Source organism: Bubalus bubalis, chromosome 14 (genome assembly GCF_019923935.1).
Source record: "Bubalus bubalis isolate 160015118507 breed Murrah chromosome 14, NDDB_SH_1, whole genome shotgun sequence".
NCBI classification, from domain to species: domain Eukaryota; kingdom Metazoa; phylum Chordata; class Mammalia; order Artiodactyla; family Bovidae; genus Bubalus; species Bubalus bubalis.
This window is the reverse complement of record NC_059170.1, coordinates 62,676,279-62,692,171: the sequence shown is the minus strand read 5'-3', so window position 1 is coordinate 62,692,171 and position 15,893 is coordinate 62,676,279. Positions and strand designations below refer to the sequence as shown.

Below are 15,893 nucleotides of genomic sequence, written 5' to 3'. Positions count from 1 at the left end.
CAGGATTGTGCTAATTGAAACATACAGGAGTTAAACAGGTATAGTCTTTACCTTAAAAAAAATCCATGATCAAGAAAGATTTATAAAGAAACCAGCAGTTGTGGTGCTGTATGTTAAGAGCTATCATGGGAGCTTGCAGAATCTCCTAGAACCAAAGATGGTCCATTTCAGTTAGGCAGGGGCATGAAGGAAGCTTCCCAGGGGATGCTGTTTGGTCTGTGTCCTTAAAGTGAGTTGGCTAGGTTGATAAGGATTGAACCCATTTTCCAGCTAATGAGAATAGATGTCCTGGAAGGTCCTAGGAGTACGAAAGAGTATCTTAGACGAAAGGGGCTCAAATAAAGATAGAGTGTGAACAAAGGGAGAATGGAGATCAAACCCTCCATACCATCAGGAGACCCTATTGGAGAAGAATCTCCATGTGAAACCTCTTCATCTAGATAGGATTCTCATAGCTGCAGAAAACCAGCAAAGGCTTGAATCAGGGAAGTTATATGATGTGACATCAGTTTCTTAAGGCAGGAAATCCAGTTCCAGTACTAGAGCAAGGAGGGCCTTTGGCCATGTGACCAAAGCAGGATGAACCAGAAGGACATATGGCTGAGATGCCTAGCAGGTAAATTGATGGAACTTTGGTGACTGAGATGATCAGCAGTCCCTAACCTTTATGGTACCAGGGGTCAGTTTCATGGAAAACAATTTTTCTAGGGACTGGGATGGTGAGGTTGTTTTGGGGATTATTCAAGCACATTACTTATGTTGTGAACTTTATTTTTATTATTATTACATCAGCTCCATGTCAGATCATCAGGCATTAATTCTTGGAGGTTGGGGACCCCTGGAGATGATGAAGTGGAAGAATGGATATGGAAATTCAGAAACAGTTTTTAACCTATACATCTTTCTTTTAACGTAAAATTCTTCTCTCTCTCTGATGCTTGAAATATCATATTTCAAAACAGAATTAAGATTCCCTTTCAAGAGTTTTCAAAATTGTTAGGAAAAAAATGCAGTCAGAGGTGTTTGCCTCATTATCCTGAATCAGTAAGAAGTATTGGATGAGGTCAGCTAATTAAAATCTAAAATATTCAAATGTCAACATGTTATGAAATAGCCATGCCTCTGCATTATCACTTAGTTTGTTTTTTATTACTTTAGAATTATTTGAACAACTCATATTGCTCAAAAAGGACAGAGTAAACCCCCTGCTGGCTCCCACCAAATTAATCCATGAACACATGCTTGAAAATGTGTGGCTCCTCATTTGTTTTTCCTGGCAATGAGAGATGAGCTGGGACCAGCACACAGAAGACAGAAAGGATGGGAGGATCTTTTGTTCCAGGTGTTAGTGAGTAATGAATGGGTGTTCCCAAGCGCACCCAGAAATAAGCTGTTATTCTATAACTCCTCCCTTATTACCTACTAGTAGCAGAAGACCTGTAAGAATTTAGGAAAGATTAGGATGCTGGCTGTGGCTGAAAGAGTCTAACTACATTTTATTTCTCCCTTTCTCCTGTTTGTGTTAAGAAAACAGGCCCCTATGCATGGATGGAGTGGGAGGTTTATCTTCCTCTTTCAGGAGGGCTCTACCTAATACTTCTAAATGTTATAAAATATGCTGCAGCTAATTAGTCAAGGAGGAAATTAGTCCAAGAGAATTAATCACTGGTGCTCAATGTGGAATTTCAGTGCTTTGTGACTCAGAGATTATATAGTTGTTTCTCCTGCTTTCTTGTTTTCTGTTAAAATGAATTCACGCACGTCAACACGGATGGCTCATTAGGGGCTTACCTCCATTGTCCCACTCCCCTTCTGCTGGCACAGGCTCGCCATAGGGATCAGAAAGCACTCCGTCTGAACTGATGCTTTCATGCAAAGTTGGGTTGGCACTACTTTTTCCCTCCTTGGAGTACTTCCAGTGGGTAGAAACCACAGGCGATGGGGGAGGGGTGTAGAAGTGTTCAACACAGGCAGTGAGCTCCTTAAATACCTGCTCTTCCTTCCTCTACCTGTGTGACTGGTTCAAGAACCTCCAGGTAAATTTGGGTGTAATAATGCTTTTTAAGTGACATAAGTGATAAGTTATGAAAGCAGAAGCTGTGAACCATGGCTTTTCACTGTCTCCTAAGATTTACTGATGCTCAGGCAGGGGTGGATATAGGACTGTTGTCAGATGCCAGCTCCCTGGTGGGTCAGTATGTTAGGGCAGGGAATGATCATGACCATGGTTTATATAGAAAGCAGAAGGCTGGGTATCAAAAAGCCTGACATAGATAATATTTTACAGTTAGCAACAGGCTTTCATGTGCATTTTTAAATTCAGTTCTCCTACACATCCTGGAGATGAGTTGTACGTATTACTCTTTATAAATAGGAAACTGCATTTTGTGTGTGTGTTTAACTGTTGTGTAGTATTTTGAAAGTCTAGATGAATACCATGATTTTTCTTTAGTTGGGTGGAGAAAAGTGAAGTCAAAGTGTTAGTGTTGCTCAGTTGTGTCTGACTCTTTGCAACCCCATAGACTGTAGCCTACCAGGTTCCTCTCTCCATGGAATTCTCTAGGCAGGAATACTGGAGTGCTAGCCATTCTTTAGGCAGGAATACTGGAGAATGGCTAGCCATTCTCTTCTCTAAGGGATATTCCCAACCCAGGGATCGAAACTGGGGTTTTTCTTTTGTGTGTGTGTGTGCTTACCTTTGTTTGTTTGTTTTTTAACTACTGTTGCTTTTGTAAGAGGAAAAATAATCACCTTTTAATTAATGAAAAGTATGTCTCCTCTCTAAATAAATAAGTAAATAAATAGTAAAATGAAGCGATCTGACTCTCCTAAAGCTACAAAGCTAGAAAGTGGCTTAGTCTTGCTGAATGAATCCAGGTGCCCTGATTCTCCTTTCTTTGTCTTTCTCAGCACCACATCTGCCTCCTCTACATCTAGATGTTTACAGGGTAAAACTTAATGTGATAAACGGACGTTTTCAGACAATGAAGATCAGACCCCAGCGTCTCTCCTAACAGACAAAAACTGTGAAGTTAATGGCAATTATAAACAATTATATTCCAACTTTGGGAAGAATGTGGGAAGCAAAACCATGTAGTGAACAGAGCATCAGCTGAGAGCCAAACAGATACAGTGTAAGGGCTTGTTCACAGAGTACCTTTGGTGACTTACTGCTCAACCACTCTGGGCCTTTATTTTCTCAACTATGAAATGGGGAAATAACTTGTATCCTGTAACATGGGTGTATCACAAATCATATATTAAAGTATTTAGAATATTGTTTAGCACATAGGAGGTGCTCAATCCACTCCCTATTGGGTTTAGTATATTTTAGTTTTTTGAAGCATGAATGTCATTGTTGAATGATATCAATTCCTATAACAATATTCAGAATTTTAATAATCATAAAGTGTTACTGTAAACATGCCTAGTAAAAAAAAAACAAGTCTACTACTAGAATGCTAAATGATTAATCTGCACTATTTTCAAAATCCCTTCCTTCTGAAGGAAGTTCCCTTTTGCAGACTTAAAAAATTATAGAGTAAGTATTTCTGAAAAAAATGTACTTCAGTAAAGAACTGGGAAATCTAGAGGCTAGATTAGCATCCCATTAACAATTTGAACATAATTCAGACATATCTCTCCAGATCCCATCAGTCATTGATGGTTTCTACATACTCAGATGACCATTTTTTCTTACTCGTTGTAATATATATATATAAATACTTCATGCTCTGGAATAAATACACTTTAATAAATCACTTGTTCCATACATGTCTGGTTGTGATTATACATTTTTCACTTTCTGAGTCTGGAGAAATAGATTCTGGAAACAGTTTTTTCATCTTCTCCTTTAGCATTTTTCTTTCCCTTTCTTATATACTTCATATATTTTATTTTCTATTTTGTTTCTTACTTATGTTTAAAAAAGTTTTTATCTCCTAAGTTTATGCTCCTGCCAATTATCTAGCATATCTTGGCCATCCTTTTTCTATGTAGCAGACTATCTTGTATGTAGTAGACATTCAATAACTATTTTAAGAATAAGGGATATTGATTTAATGAGGAGAACTTCAGGGATCAAAATGGAAGAGTAGGAAAATGGGTTTTGCATGTGTGTTCCTAAAAGAAGACCAAACTCAAACTGGCTCAAATGATAAAGGAATTTATCGACTCATGTATCTAAAAAGTCTGAATGCAGAGCAGACTTGAAACAGGAACAGACTTTCAGGTTGAAATGCCATTAAGATTGTTCTTCCCTTTCTCTATGATTTCCTAGGCTATGTCTTCCCAGTAGGTTATTTTATCCTCAGGCTGGCTTTTGTAGAAAAATGGTAGCTTCATAAGGCTATATTCTTACTTGTCCACATCAGAATTGGGCAGAGGATAATTCTTACCACAAATATCCATCAATGTGTACCCACTGGTGACAGAATTATTTCTGGACAACTTATGTCCATGTCTGTCTATGAACCAATCCCTGTTGACTGGAAGTGCTGTCTGGTAATGGACAGGGTCCTGAGGCAAAACACTGCACCAAGGAAAATGAGATAACCCTAGAGACAGGCTGGGGTTCCATCTCAACCAAACCATAGAAATGCTTATAATTTGACAGAGGGAAGGGAAGGAAGATGGGTGTTTCAATGAATTTGGGGCAGGCAGTCATAACATACATGATAATTGAGTAGCAGCTTGAACTTCCATTGTTCTAAAATAAGGCTGAAAGGCTTCCAAATGCCCCTTGGAAGAAAAGCTATGACAAACATAACAACATACTAAAAAGCAGAGACATCACTTTGCTGACAAAGGTCCGTCTAGTCAAGGCTATGGTTTTTCCAGTAGTCATGTATGGATGTGAGAGTTGGACCATAAAGAAAGCTGAGCGCTGAAGAATTAATGCTTTTGAATTATGGTGTTGGAGAATACTCTTGAGAATCCCTTGGACTGCAAAGAGATCAAACCAGTCAATTCTAAAGGAAATCAATCCTGAATATTCATTGGAAGGACTGATGCTGAAGCTGAAGCTCCAATACTTTGACAACCTGATGCAAAGAACTGACTTGTTTGAAAAGATCCTGATGCTGGGAAAGATTGAAAACAGGAGAAGGGGACGACAGAGGACGAGGTGGATGGGTGGCATCACCGACTCAATAGATATGAGTCTGAGCAAGCTCCAGGAGATAGTGAAGGACAGGAAAGCCTGGCGTGCCACAGTCCATGGGGTCACAAAGAGTTGGAAATGACGGAGCAACTGAACAACAAAACATAAGGCTGAAATGCTCCAATGTTAAACTCATTTCATTAGGTATATGAAATAAATGAGAAAACACACAGCCTCACATTAACTCGGAATAAATTAAATTTTCCTCAAAAACTTTTTGCTTATGCGTACTTTCTAAATAAAAACGAGTTATTTTTGACTTTTTGTCAAGCTTAGCAGGTAATTTTTTTGATTAAACTGTTTCTTATGACTCAGTATGAAAAAGACTTCCAGAATAATTTCATCACATCTAACATTTCTTTTCTTCTTGACATTAAAACAAAACAAGCCTTCTCATTTAGACTGAGATATCCTAGTCTTTGGCTTCCCTGTTGGCTCATTGGTAAGGAATCTTCAGGAGATGCAATAGATGCAGGTTTGGTCCCTGGGTCAGGAAGATCCCCTAGAGAAGGAAATACAACCCATTCCAGTATTCTTGCCTGGGAAATCCCACGGACAGAGGAGCATGGCAGGCTATAGTCCATGGGGTTGCAAAGGAATTGGATACGACTTAGTGACTAAACAACAACAATAATCCTAGTCTTTAGCACAAATATTATATAGTGTTTATCATCCTTATATTAATAAATCTCGTTGGGTTATACAAGGGTTATACAACCCAACCCATTCAGTCTTGTCTAATCATAAGGTAGCTAAAACATTACCTAGAAAGGATGATTTGGTCTTTAATTTTCAAGCAAATAGGGTGAATCTCATTGCCCCATTCTTTTAGGGATCTCACTCTTGGTATCAGACAGTTATACAGGACTCCCCACACCCACCCAACTCACCACCCAGCCAACCAGCTTTTCACAGCTGTGCCTGGAACGCCCCACCTGGACTGGTATCCCCTGGTTGGCATCTGCTTAGGCAAAGCACACCAGGTTCTTTCCAATAGATCATCTACTTTCCCTTTTTCTCCCCACAAGAGCCTTCACCTTGCATCCCCAACAACTGTTAAAACTACCCAGAACGCTGCCACTGAAAATAACAATCTGTGCCTTCCTTCTTCAGGAACAGTCACTTTTATTTTTTATTTGGTATGCTACTGTTTCATTTGGTATCACTTCATGGGAAATAGATGGGGAAACAGTGTCAGACTTTATTTTGGGGGGCTCCAAAATCACTGCAGATGGTGATTGCAGCCATGAAATTAAAAGATGCTTACTCCTTGGAAGGAAAGTTATGACCAACCTAGATAGCATATTCAAAAGCAGAGACATTACTTTGCCAACAAAGGTCCGTCTAGTCAAGGCTATGTTTTTTCCAGTGGTCATGTATGGATGTGAGAGTTGAACTGTGAAGAAAGCTGAGCACCAAAGAATTGATGCTTTTGAACTGTGGTGTTGGAGAAGACTCTTGAGAGTCCCTTGGACTGCAAGGAGATCCAATCCGTCCATTCTAAACACCAGTCCTGGGTGTTCTTTGGAAGGAATGATGCTAAAGCTGAAACTCCAATACTTTGGCCACCTCATGCAAAGAGTTGACTCATTGGAAAAGACTCTGATGCTGAGAGGGTTTGGGGGCAAGAGGAGAAGGGGATGACAGAGGATGAGATGGCTGGATGGCATCATCAACTTGATGGACATGAGTATGAGTGAACTCCGGGAGTTGGTGATGGACAGGGAGGCCTGGCATGCTGCAATTCACGGGGTCTCAAAGAGTCAGACACGACTGAGCACCTGAACTGAACTGAAGTGAACTGATGCTACTATTGATGATTTTCTAGTGAAAAATAAATAGATGAATGAGATATCTAAGCTTCAGATTGCACATGAAAAGGAATAGAGAGGATGACTAGCCTTAAAAAAAAAAAAACAAAAAAACTCAGTGATCTTTAAGATTGACTGGTTTGATCTCCTTGCATTTCAAGGGAACCTCAAGTCTTATCCAGTACCACAATTTGAAAAGCATCGATTCTTCAGCACTCAGCCTTCTTTATGGTCCAACTCTCACATCTGTACATGACTGCTAGAAAAATCATAACTTTGACTATACAGACCTTTGTCAGCAAAGTAATGTCTTAGATCAAGTCAGTGTAAGGCAAAATGCGAAAGACTGACATGTAGACTCACACTGAGAGTGTGAGTTCTCACAACCTGAGAACTGATCAAGAATACTTATTAAGGTTTATGAGAATAAAAAAACAAATAGACTCTGATCTTAAACATTTCTGATTTATTTTAATTTGTATAGAGACATCAAAAACAACTAAATTGTCTTAAATTTCTACTTTTTAAAGAATATTTACTAAGGAAAGAAGGCATTCTTATGGGCCCCCTTGAACCTCTAAGCTTTTTATATTTAAGGAAGCTATTGCTTTTTTAAAGAAATTGCTATTGGTTATTCAGATTTTCAAACTCAAAAGAGAGATTGAGAAAAAAATTAACTGTGTGCTGAAGAAACATTACTTCTAACACATAGCTTTTAAAAACATGCATTCAAAAGCCAGTTTTTAATCCAGTTTTGTCACATGTACTATGAACTTGGCAGGAAACTCAACCAAACCCGTCTTAATTTGTATCCTGTTATTTCTGGTAAACAAGAATGTATGTATATATAAACTTTCACATTCATATGCAAACACATTCTACCAGAGAAATTCTGACACTTATACTGCTTAGAAATAAACCCCGTTTCCCTTTGAGGCATGAGTTAGTCTCCGGTTCTGAGCTTTCTGAAGGCCATCCATATCAGAGCAGATGCTCCCAGTGTTACAAATTTCATCACGTATGACCCTAAATAAAGCAGAGATAGTGAAATCCTATAGGATTGATGGTATTTCCAATTTGATTATTAATCTGATTCCACATCTATGAAATTGAAGGATCATCCCCTTATAATGAGAAATAAAAATACTCTCTAATTTATATTTATGTTAATCTATTATTTGAATATTCTCTCTTGGTATCTGAAAGAACTTAAATCCATTCACTATTGAAAAATGTGCTAGCTTTAGAGTTTGAGACAAATGAAAAAGTTAAGTGAAAAGTGAAGTCAAATTTTGAAAACAAGAAATGAGTCTTGTTCCCACCATCCGTTCAGTTCCATTGCTCAGTCATGTCTGACTCTTTGCGACCCCATGGACTGCAGCATGCCAGGCTTCCCTGACCATCACTAACTCCTGGAGCTTGCTCAAACTCATGTCCATCAAGTCAGTAATGTCATCCAACCATCTCATCCTCATCCCTTCTCCTCCTGCCTTCAATCTTTCCCAGTATTAGGGTCTTTTCCAATATATGGAAATATGGAATTTGTCTGCCACAGTAATCAAAGGAACTGTGGAACACAAGAATCAAAGGAAATATATTCCAATATATGGAATATGGTTCCCACCAAATAGATAAAGAAATCAAGCCCTCACCTTACAGATAAAACAAGGAGGGAATAAATATTGAAAAAAAAATTCTCTTACACAATAATGTGAAAATAATAACATTTAATTTTTTGTTTTGCTTTAGCATTTTTGGTTTCATATCAAAGTTACCCACATTCCTGGTATCTCATTGTTTTTTAACATTCATTGTTTTATTCCATGACAGTACTGCTAAAATATGTTTCCACTTCTTCTTTTTTTTTTTTTTTTTTGCCAACTATCACATTTTATCTCATTTCCAGATGTGCACAAGGTTGGAAGGGAAATCGTTGCCACATCAAGGTTAACCCACCGACTGCTGATTTCACGAACACTCAGAACAGTAAGTGACATTGTGACCAGAATCACTTGAGTTTTGGAGTCTCTAATATTTTTCACTGAATATTTACATTTTTTCATTGGTTTGAAATTCCAGATATATGGACCCTCCTGGGTATTGGATTAGCTTTCCTGATAGCTCATATTACACTAGCAGTCTTGTGTTTTCTTGCCAACAGAAAAGTACCAGTAAGGTAAGTGATGCCTTCCATTGCTCTGGCAGACCAATTTTCTGAAACATTTCATTTGTTATATTTTTCTTTCATTCCATATTACATTCAGGTAACTTTAGTTTTCCATACTTCATGGATTTATTTTTCTGGGAAGAAAGCCTAAGCTATTTAATGATTAGTAGTTTTTAAATAAAAAGCCATAAGTTTACTTTTCTGATTATGTTAGGAACATTTTTGATGACACCAAATAACAAAATCTGACGTTCAGCCCAAATGAAAAATGCACAAGGTGATGGATGTCCCACTTTCTGGCAGTGCTCAGGGTCGGCAGCAGAACTGTCAAAGAGACCCTTTCTCAGCTTGCTCAGGGAGGTCTTGCACCAGTGCCCCAGACCAAGACTCCATGTCCCAGGCGGCATGCAGATCCGAGGCTGAGATCTGTGCACCGGGAGGGACTCTGTGGGCTGGACTTATGCATGATTAAGACCTCACAAGCTATTGTGCCCTTCAGGATTCTGGGGCTTCCTACCTCATACCCATCTTCTATCATCTGAATGAGAAACACATCACATCTGCCCAGTAATGAAAGTGATTGTCTTTCCCATGAACTAAACAAGCTAAGGGCTCAAAATAAGATTTAATGAAATTTTAAGAAATTAAAGAAATGCATCGTGTCTTGCACACCTGCATTTGTGTTCATAAATTTAGATTTGCTGCAAGCCAGTGTGTCACAGAGCCCTGGATAAGCTGCCTGTTCCTTGGTGCCAACTTAAATGTGCCTCCTGCTTGAATTCTCCTCAGATCACCAGCCTGCAATCATGTTAATTAGCAGACACCAAACTTGATATCATCAATTAAGGCAAATTTATTATAAAATTATAGTGTTCATTAGGAAAAAAGATATGTTTTAATCCATTACTATTAAGATCTTACTCATCTATTAATTCTTTGTTTCTTATGTGCCTAAAATATGCCAGACAATGTGGATACAAATATGAATGAAAATAAGTCTGGACTTAATGTACTGGGAAAAAACAGAAACAAAGCTACTAAGTGAAACACTGGTTTTGTGCTACTATATAGTAGCTTTTTCCAGAGAAACAAAAAAATAGATTAAAAGATAGAAGCTAGCTATCTAGGTAGATATCCTGTTGTTTCTATCCTTCTGTGTGTATATATATCTTTAATTATCAAATACATAATATATTTAATGTATAAATATAATATACTACAAAACCTATACAATAAATTAGTAATTATTATATAAGTATTATGTTAATATATTATCTTATTATGTTTAAATATGTCAGTATACAATATATTAAGATATCTTAAAATTAACATATATCTTCATATAAAGAATTACATATTAATATATTCCATTTATGCAATATGAATTATAAAAGTGTTTATTAATATTAATGAGATAATCATGTTTAATTGTATTAAGAAGACAATAATATAATATATTAAGAGAGAAGGACTTATTTATTCATGTAATAGTGGGGACTGGCAAGCGTGAAACTTGCAGGGCAGGCCTGCAAGCTGGAAAGTCAAGTAAGTGTTCATGGTGTAAGCTTGAGTCTAGAATCTTTCAGACAAGCTATCAGACTGGAAACACAGGTAGGATTTCTCTGTTGTAATCTTGAGGCAGAATTCTTTCTTTTTTAAGAGATCTCAGCCTTTACTCCTAAAGCCTGTGAATAAGTGAGTGAGCCCCACCCACAATACAGGTAGTAATCTTGAAGTTGGCTGATGGTAAGTGCTCGTGACATCTGAGAAGTCCTTCACAGTCGCATCTCGAGTATTGTTTGAACAAACAATAGGGCTCCACAGCCCAACCAAGTTGACACATAAAACTAATCATTGCATTATATAAATAAGTTTTCACTTTGTCACACGAGTGCATGTTCCTCCGTTCTTTGTCTTGTCACAACAAAGATTTGGAGCGACGGACATTAAAGCCCTCAGCACGTCACAGCTCTCAGGTCTTGGACAAACCGTGTTACAGCTCTTAGGCAAATCAGTGTTACAGCTCTGTTTTATTTAGAAGATAGCAGGAGAATCCATCCTCGAAGCGTGAGGGCATGCCAACCCAAAGACTGGAAGAGAAGAGAGTGGAGGAGCACGCAGGGGAGGGAGAGAGTGAGAGAGGGAGAGAGAGGGAGAGAGAAAGAAAGTGCGCACACACGCGGGAGAGAAAGAGATGAGAAAGCGCTTTGGCTCCTCCTTTTATATGTTTTTTCCTCCACCTGGGCCTGCCCTATGCAAATTGGGCTTATCTAGGAGTGCTGTTTGTTCTACCTGAAGTCTTCACTCTGGTCCTCGGACCTTCCTTTGACCTTTCTTTGTTCTATTTTCACGGGCTTTTCCCTTCTTTGTCTTTTAGCCACCGCCATTTTGGACTCCTTTTCCCTATTCTACCTACCTAACAATATGAACACAATCAGCAGAAGTCCTCAAAAAGAACCTTAAGTTTCACACCTTCTCCAGATTCATATTGGACAACCTGTATATTCTGGGCTATGGAGAGACTTCTAAGGCAAATGTTGGTGGCACCACAGCCCAGCCCGAGAGATCTCTTTTCCTCTTTCTCTCCTTTCTCACTTAGAGTTTGAAATCATAATTTTTTTCTTAATTGAGGTACAGTTGTTTTACAGTGTGGTGTTAGTTTCTGGTGTATAGCAAAGTGACCCAGTTATATGTGTATATAACATATATTTTTTTCCAGATTACTTTCCATTATAGGTTTTTACAAAGTATCAAATATAGTTCCCTGTGCTATACAGTAGGACTTTGTTGTTTATCTATTTTACATATAGAAGTAAGAGTCTAGTAGGCTACAGTCCATGGGGTCGCAAAAGAGTGGGGCACAACTTAGCAACTAAATAAGTGTGTACCTGTTAAATCCCAAACTCCTAATTTATCCCTTCCCCACCCCTTTCCCCTTTGGTAACAGTAACAAACCATAGTTTGTTTTCTATGTTTGTGAGTCTGTTTCAGTTTTCTAAATAAGTTCATTTGTACCATTTTTTTTTTTTTTGATTCCCTGGGACATGTTTTAACATATGTATTTAAATTTAACAATGTCAGCTTTTTCTGAAAATTAAGTTTGAGTTGGTTGCTTGGATAGTTAGCACGACTGGCTTTGTCACTTAGATGAGATGGTAGACAAATTCCATAATTTAAAGAACTCAATATAAAATATTCCAGAAATTCTTTTCTTTGCAACCACTAAACTTATAGCTTACTGTGAACGATATTGGATTCTTGATCTCCGAAGAAGATTTAGCTTCGGGACCAGAGGAGAGACCAGGCTTGACCACTCAGGGCTCTTGTGTGGCAGAAGTTTCATTACAGTGAAAAAGAAAGCTTCTGACAAAGACATCAGAAGGGGATGGAAAGTGTCGCCTCACTAGTCTTAGCAAGGGAGCTATGCTGCTACTGCTGCTAAGTTGCTTCAGTCGTGTCCGACTCTGTGCGACCCCAGAGACGGCAGCCCACCAGGCTCTGCTGTCCCTGGGATTCTCCAGGCAAGAACAATGGAGTGGGTTGCCATTTATACTTTTTAAATTAATTATTACAATAAATCAAAAGAATGTCCCAAGATTGTAAAGGTCTTACTAGACCCACTCCCACAATTTACATTTTAAGATAACAGGATTAGTCAGAAGGTTCTCAAGAAGGAGAAACATATCCTCAAGCAGGATACATTGTTAATACAGTCCTTAGTACAGAGTTTAAGCTGAGTTGTTTTGTTGTATAATCATCAGCTCTGGGCTTAAGGAAAGAAAACTAAAACTAAGGACTATAGAAAAAAAAAAAGTTTGTCCTTTTCTCCTCCTTGCGAACTCCAGACCCCTTGAGAGCCCCAGATCCCTCTCTCCTCCTCAGGGACCCCCAACTTCTTATCAACCTATCTAGAATTTGACTCAATACAATTTTTAACATTAAAATAAAAATGTAAAAGGAGATGCATATTTTTCTAAATTATTTTAGAGATAACTCAAGTGGCAATGTTCAAAGACCACTGCACCAAGTTTGATTTTCCACCAACTCCACCCTCCACACACACCCTACCCTTGGGAAGTGTTTGCATTCCTCTAAAGTGTGTGGCATTTCACACAATATGCCTAGCAGAGCGATACAAACACATGTATTTTTGATACTAAGTAAAAATAGCCTGGTATTCCTTCAGGGCTAGTCACTGAGTTGTCAGAATGTTATCCTCAAGGAGACTGTTAAAACACCATTTTGTAGTGTTATTACTTAACAATTTCCATATTAACCATTCCTTATCTTTACATTCCCAGTTTCTAGCATCATATGCATAACATATCCAATACACACCTATTGAAGACTATCTGTACTTTAATATTATCCATACTTCTGATCATCACCAGAAATAATGCTCATGTTTACTAATGACTTTTCAATTAAAATGTTACACATTAACTTTTTTTAAATGTCTTTTTGCAAAAAATCATTTAAGCCCTAAAGCAAGTTAGAATGTTTGGCTGGGAGATAGCTACATGATAACAATGACTCATCTTGAAAATAATACCAAAACTTTGAGATAGGCAGGAATTAATGTAAGCAGGAAATTTATCACCTTCTCTAAATAAACCTTAACCTTAATATTTTTCATTAGATTTTATAAAAAACAATCTGTAGCATAAGAGATCCTTCAATGACTTGAAACTTTTTTGTATTCATTTCTGAAAAACACAGGATGGAGCACTGCATGCTCAGACAATGCTAAGCACAGCAACAAGCCTCTTTAAGTTGTTTTTAGAGATGCAGTTCCTGGATTTTATTATACATTCTCTGACCTTTCTGTTAGCTACTTGCTACCAAATGTATGAGTGAGGACATGATTATAGGGGAAGAAAGCATCTCAAGCACCTTAATCAAAATAAAGAATTTAGTGTAACAATGCACATGTCTTACAGAGCTCAAGGGTAGGAATAAAGAGATCAGGCCTCAGAAAGGCCTGGACCCAGTGGTATTCTGCTTCTCATCTCTGCTGCTTTTTGCTTCGCTCTTGGTGATTCTTTCTCTGAAGACATACTGCCTTTACTCTGTCTATATAACAAAAATGTGTTGCCTTGAGGATGGATGTTAACTCATTATGCCCCCAGACCTGTGGAGAGACTATATCTTTGTTTTTCTATCTCCATTCCATATTCCAAAGGAAGACCCTCTAATTAGCCCACTTGGGTCAAGATCCCATTTCTGGTAAAATCTACTATGGGTGAGTTATAGGGCAAGATCAACTGTACAAACATGGCTGCTGGGACCCCATACAGTGCCCCATGGTAAGGATGATGGGGGTCATCACGAAAGGTCTCTGAAAGGTATCTACCACACCTGGCCTCAGAGTCCAAAATCCACCAGATTTTCCTCATGAGACTTTAATTCAGTTCAGTCGCTCAGTCGTGTCCGATTCTTTGCGACCCCATGAACTGCAGCACACCAGGCCTCCTTGTCCATCACCAACTCCCAGAGTCCACCCAAACCCATTGAGTTGGTTATGCCATCCAACCATCTCATCCTCTGTTGTCCCCTTCTCCTCCTGCCCTCAATCTTTCCCAGCATCAGGGTCTTTTCAAATGAGCCAGCTTTTCACATCAGGTGGCCAAAAGTATTGGACTTTCAGCTTCAACATCAGTCCTTCCAATGAACACCCAGGACTGATCTCCTTTAGGATGAACTGGTTGGATCACCTTGCCGTCCAAGGGACTCTCAAGAGTCTTCTCCAACAGCACAGTTCAAAAGCATCAATTCTTTGGCACTCAACTTTCTTTATAATCCAGCTCTCACATCTTTAGAGGATGCAGCAAATTTGTATTAACTTCTAGAGTTGTTTGCGGTTAATACAAAAAGCTGTGACAATCCCACCTACACCAGAAAGCCAATATTAAGGAACACAAATAAATAGTGGGCTATTTATCCTTATTTTCCTAAAGCCACATAACACCCACTGCTTTCCTATTTTGGATTACATCATCTTTGCCTGGGGAAAAATACACAGTAAATAGCTGTTTATTATGCTGTCTTGTGGCACTTACTCCTGAGGGATTGTGTTGATTTAATAAATACACTAACAGATGTTAAAAATTAACAGACCTATTTCATTCAGTTATGCTGAGAAATAAGATAGGTCTACGTCTTTCTGAAAACTTTCTAAATAATTTCATGGGATTATAAGTATGTACAACTATAAAAATATTACTGAGTAGGAAATTATAAGACCTGAATATGATCTTGGAAATGCCTCTTGATTCAATGCCGTGAACATTTATTAAGATGTCCTATGTGCTGGTCTTGCAAAAGCTCAAAGATATATATATATGTGTGTGTGTGTGTGTGTGTGTGATATATATATATGTGTGTTATATGCTTTCTGGCTCATACTCCATTATAGTAATGTATTTATTTGACTATGGGATGTGTAAAGGTAGAAATGTAAAACAAAATACTTTGGGGATAAAATGGAAGGAAAGAATGATCAAAATAGTAATTGTTTATATTTCTGATAAAAAAGAAGGTGACTGGAATCCCAAAAGGTTTACCAGCTGCCCATGCAAAGTACAGATGTTCTTGGTTGAGATTTATGAATGAGTGGCCCTGATGGCCAAATAAAATATCTGTCTCTATATTATTATTCTTTCTCCCAGAGCCTTTCCCACTGCTAATACCTTGTATGATAATGTGTTTCTTTGGGGGCAGAAGTTTTGCTTCTCTCCTAGTTTGTGATCCTTGG

General features: G+C 38.2%; 1 protein-coding gene across 7 annotated transcripts in view; it reads left to right on the top strand.

The window, feature by feature from the left end:
• MALRD1 (MAM and LDL receptor class A domain containing 1) overlaps positions 1-15,893 on the top strand; it is a 743,525-nt gene that overhangs the window by 703,723 nt on the left and 23,909 nt on the right. For all 7 annotated transcript variants that reach the window (XM_044928177.2, XM_044928178.2, XM_044928176.2 and 4 more), the window contains 2 exons: positions 8,879-8,958; positions 9,052-9,148. In XM_044928177.2, coding sequence (XP_044784112.2) covers positions 8,879-8,958; positions 9,052-9,148 — 177 coding nt within the window. The remainder of the gene's footprint in view (positions 1-8,878; positions 8,959-9,051; positions 9,149-15,893) is intronic.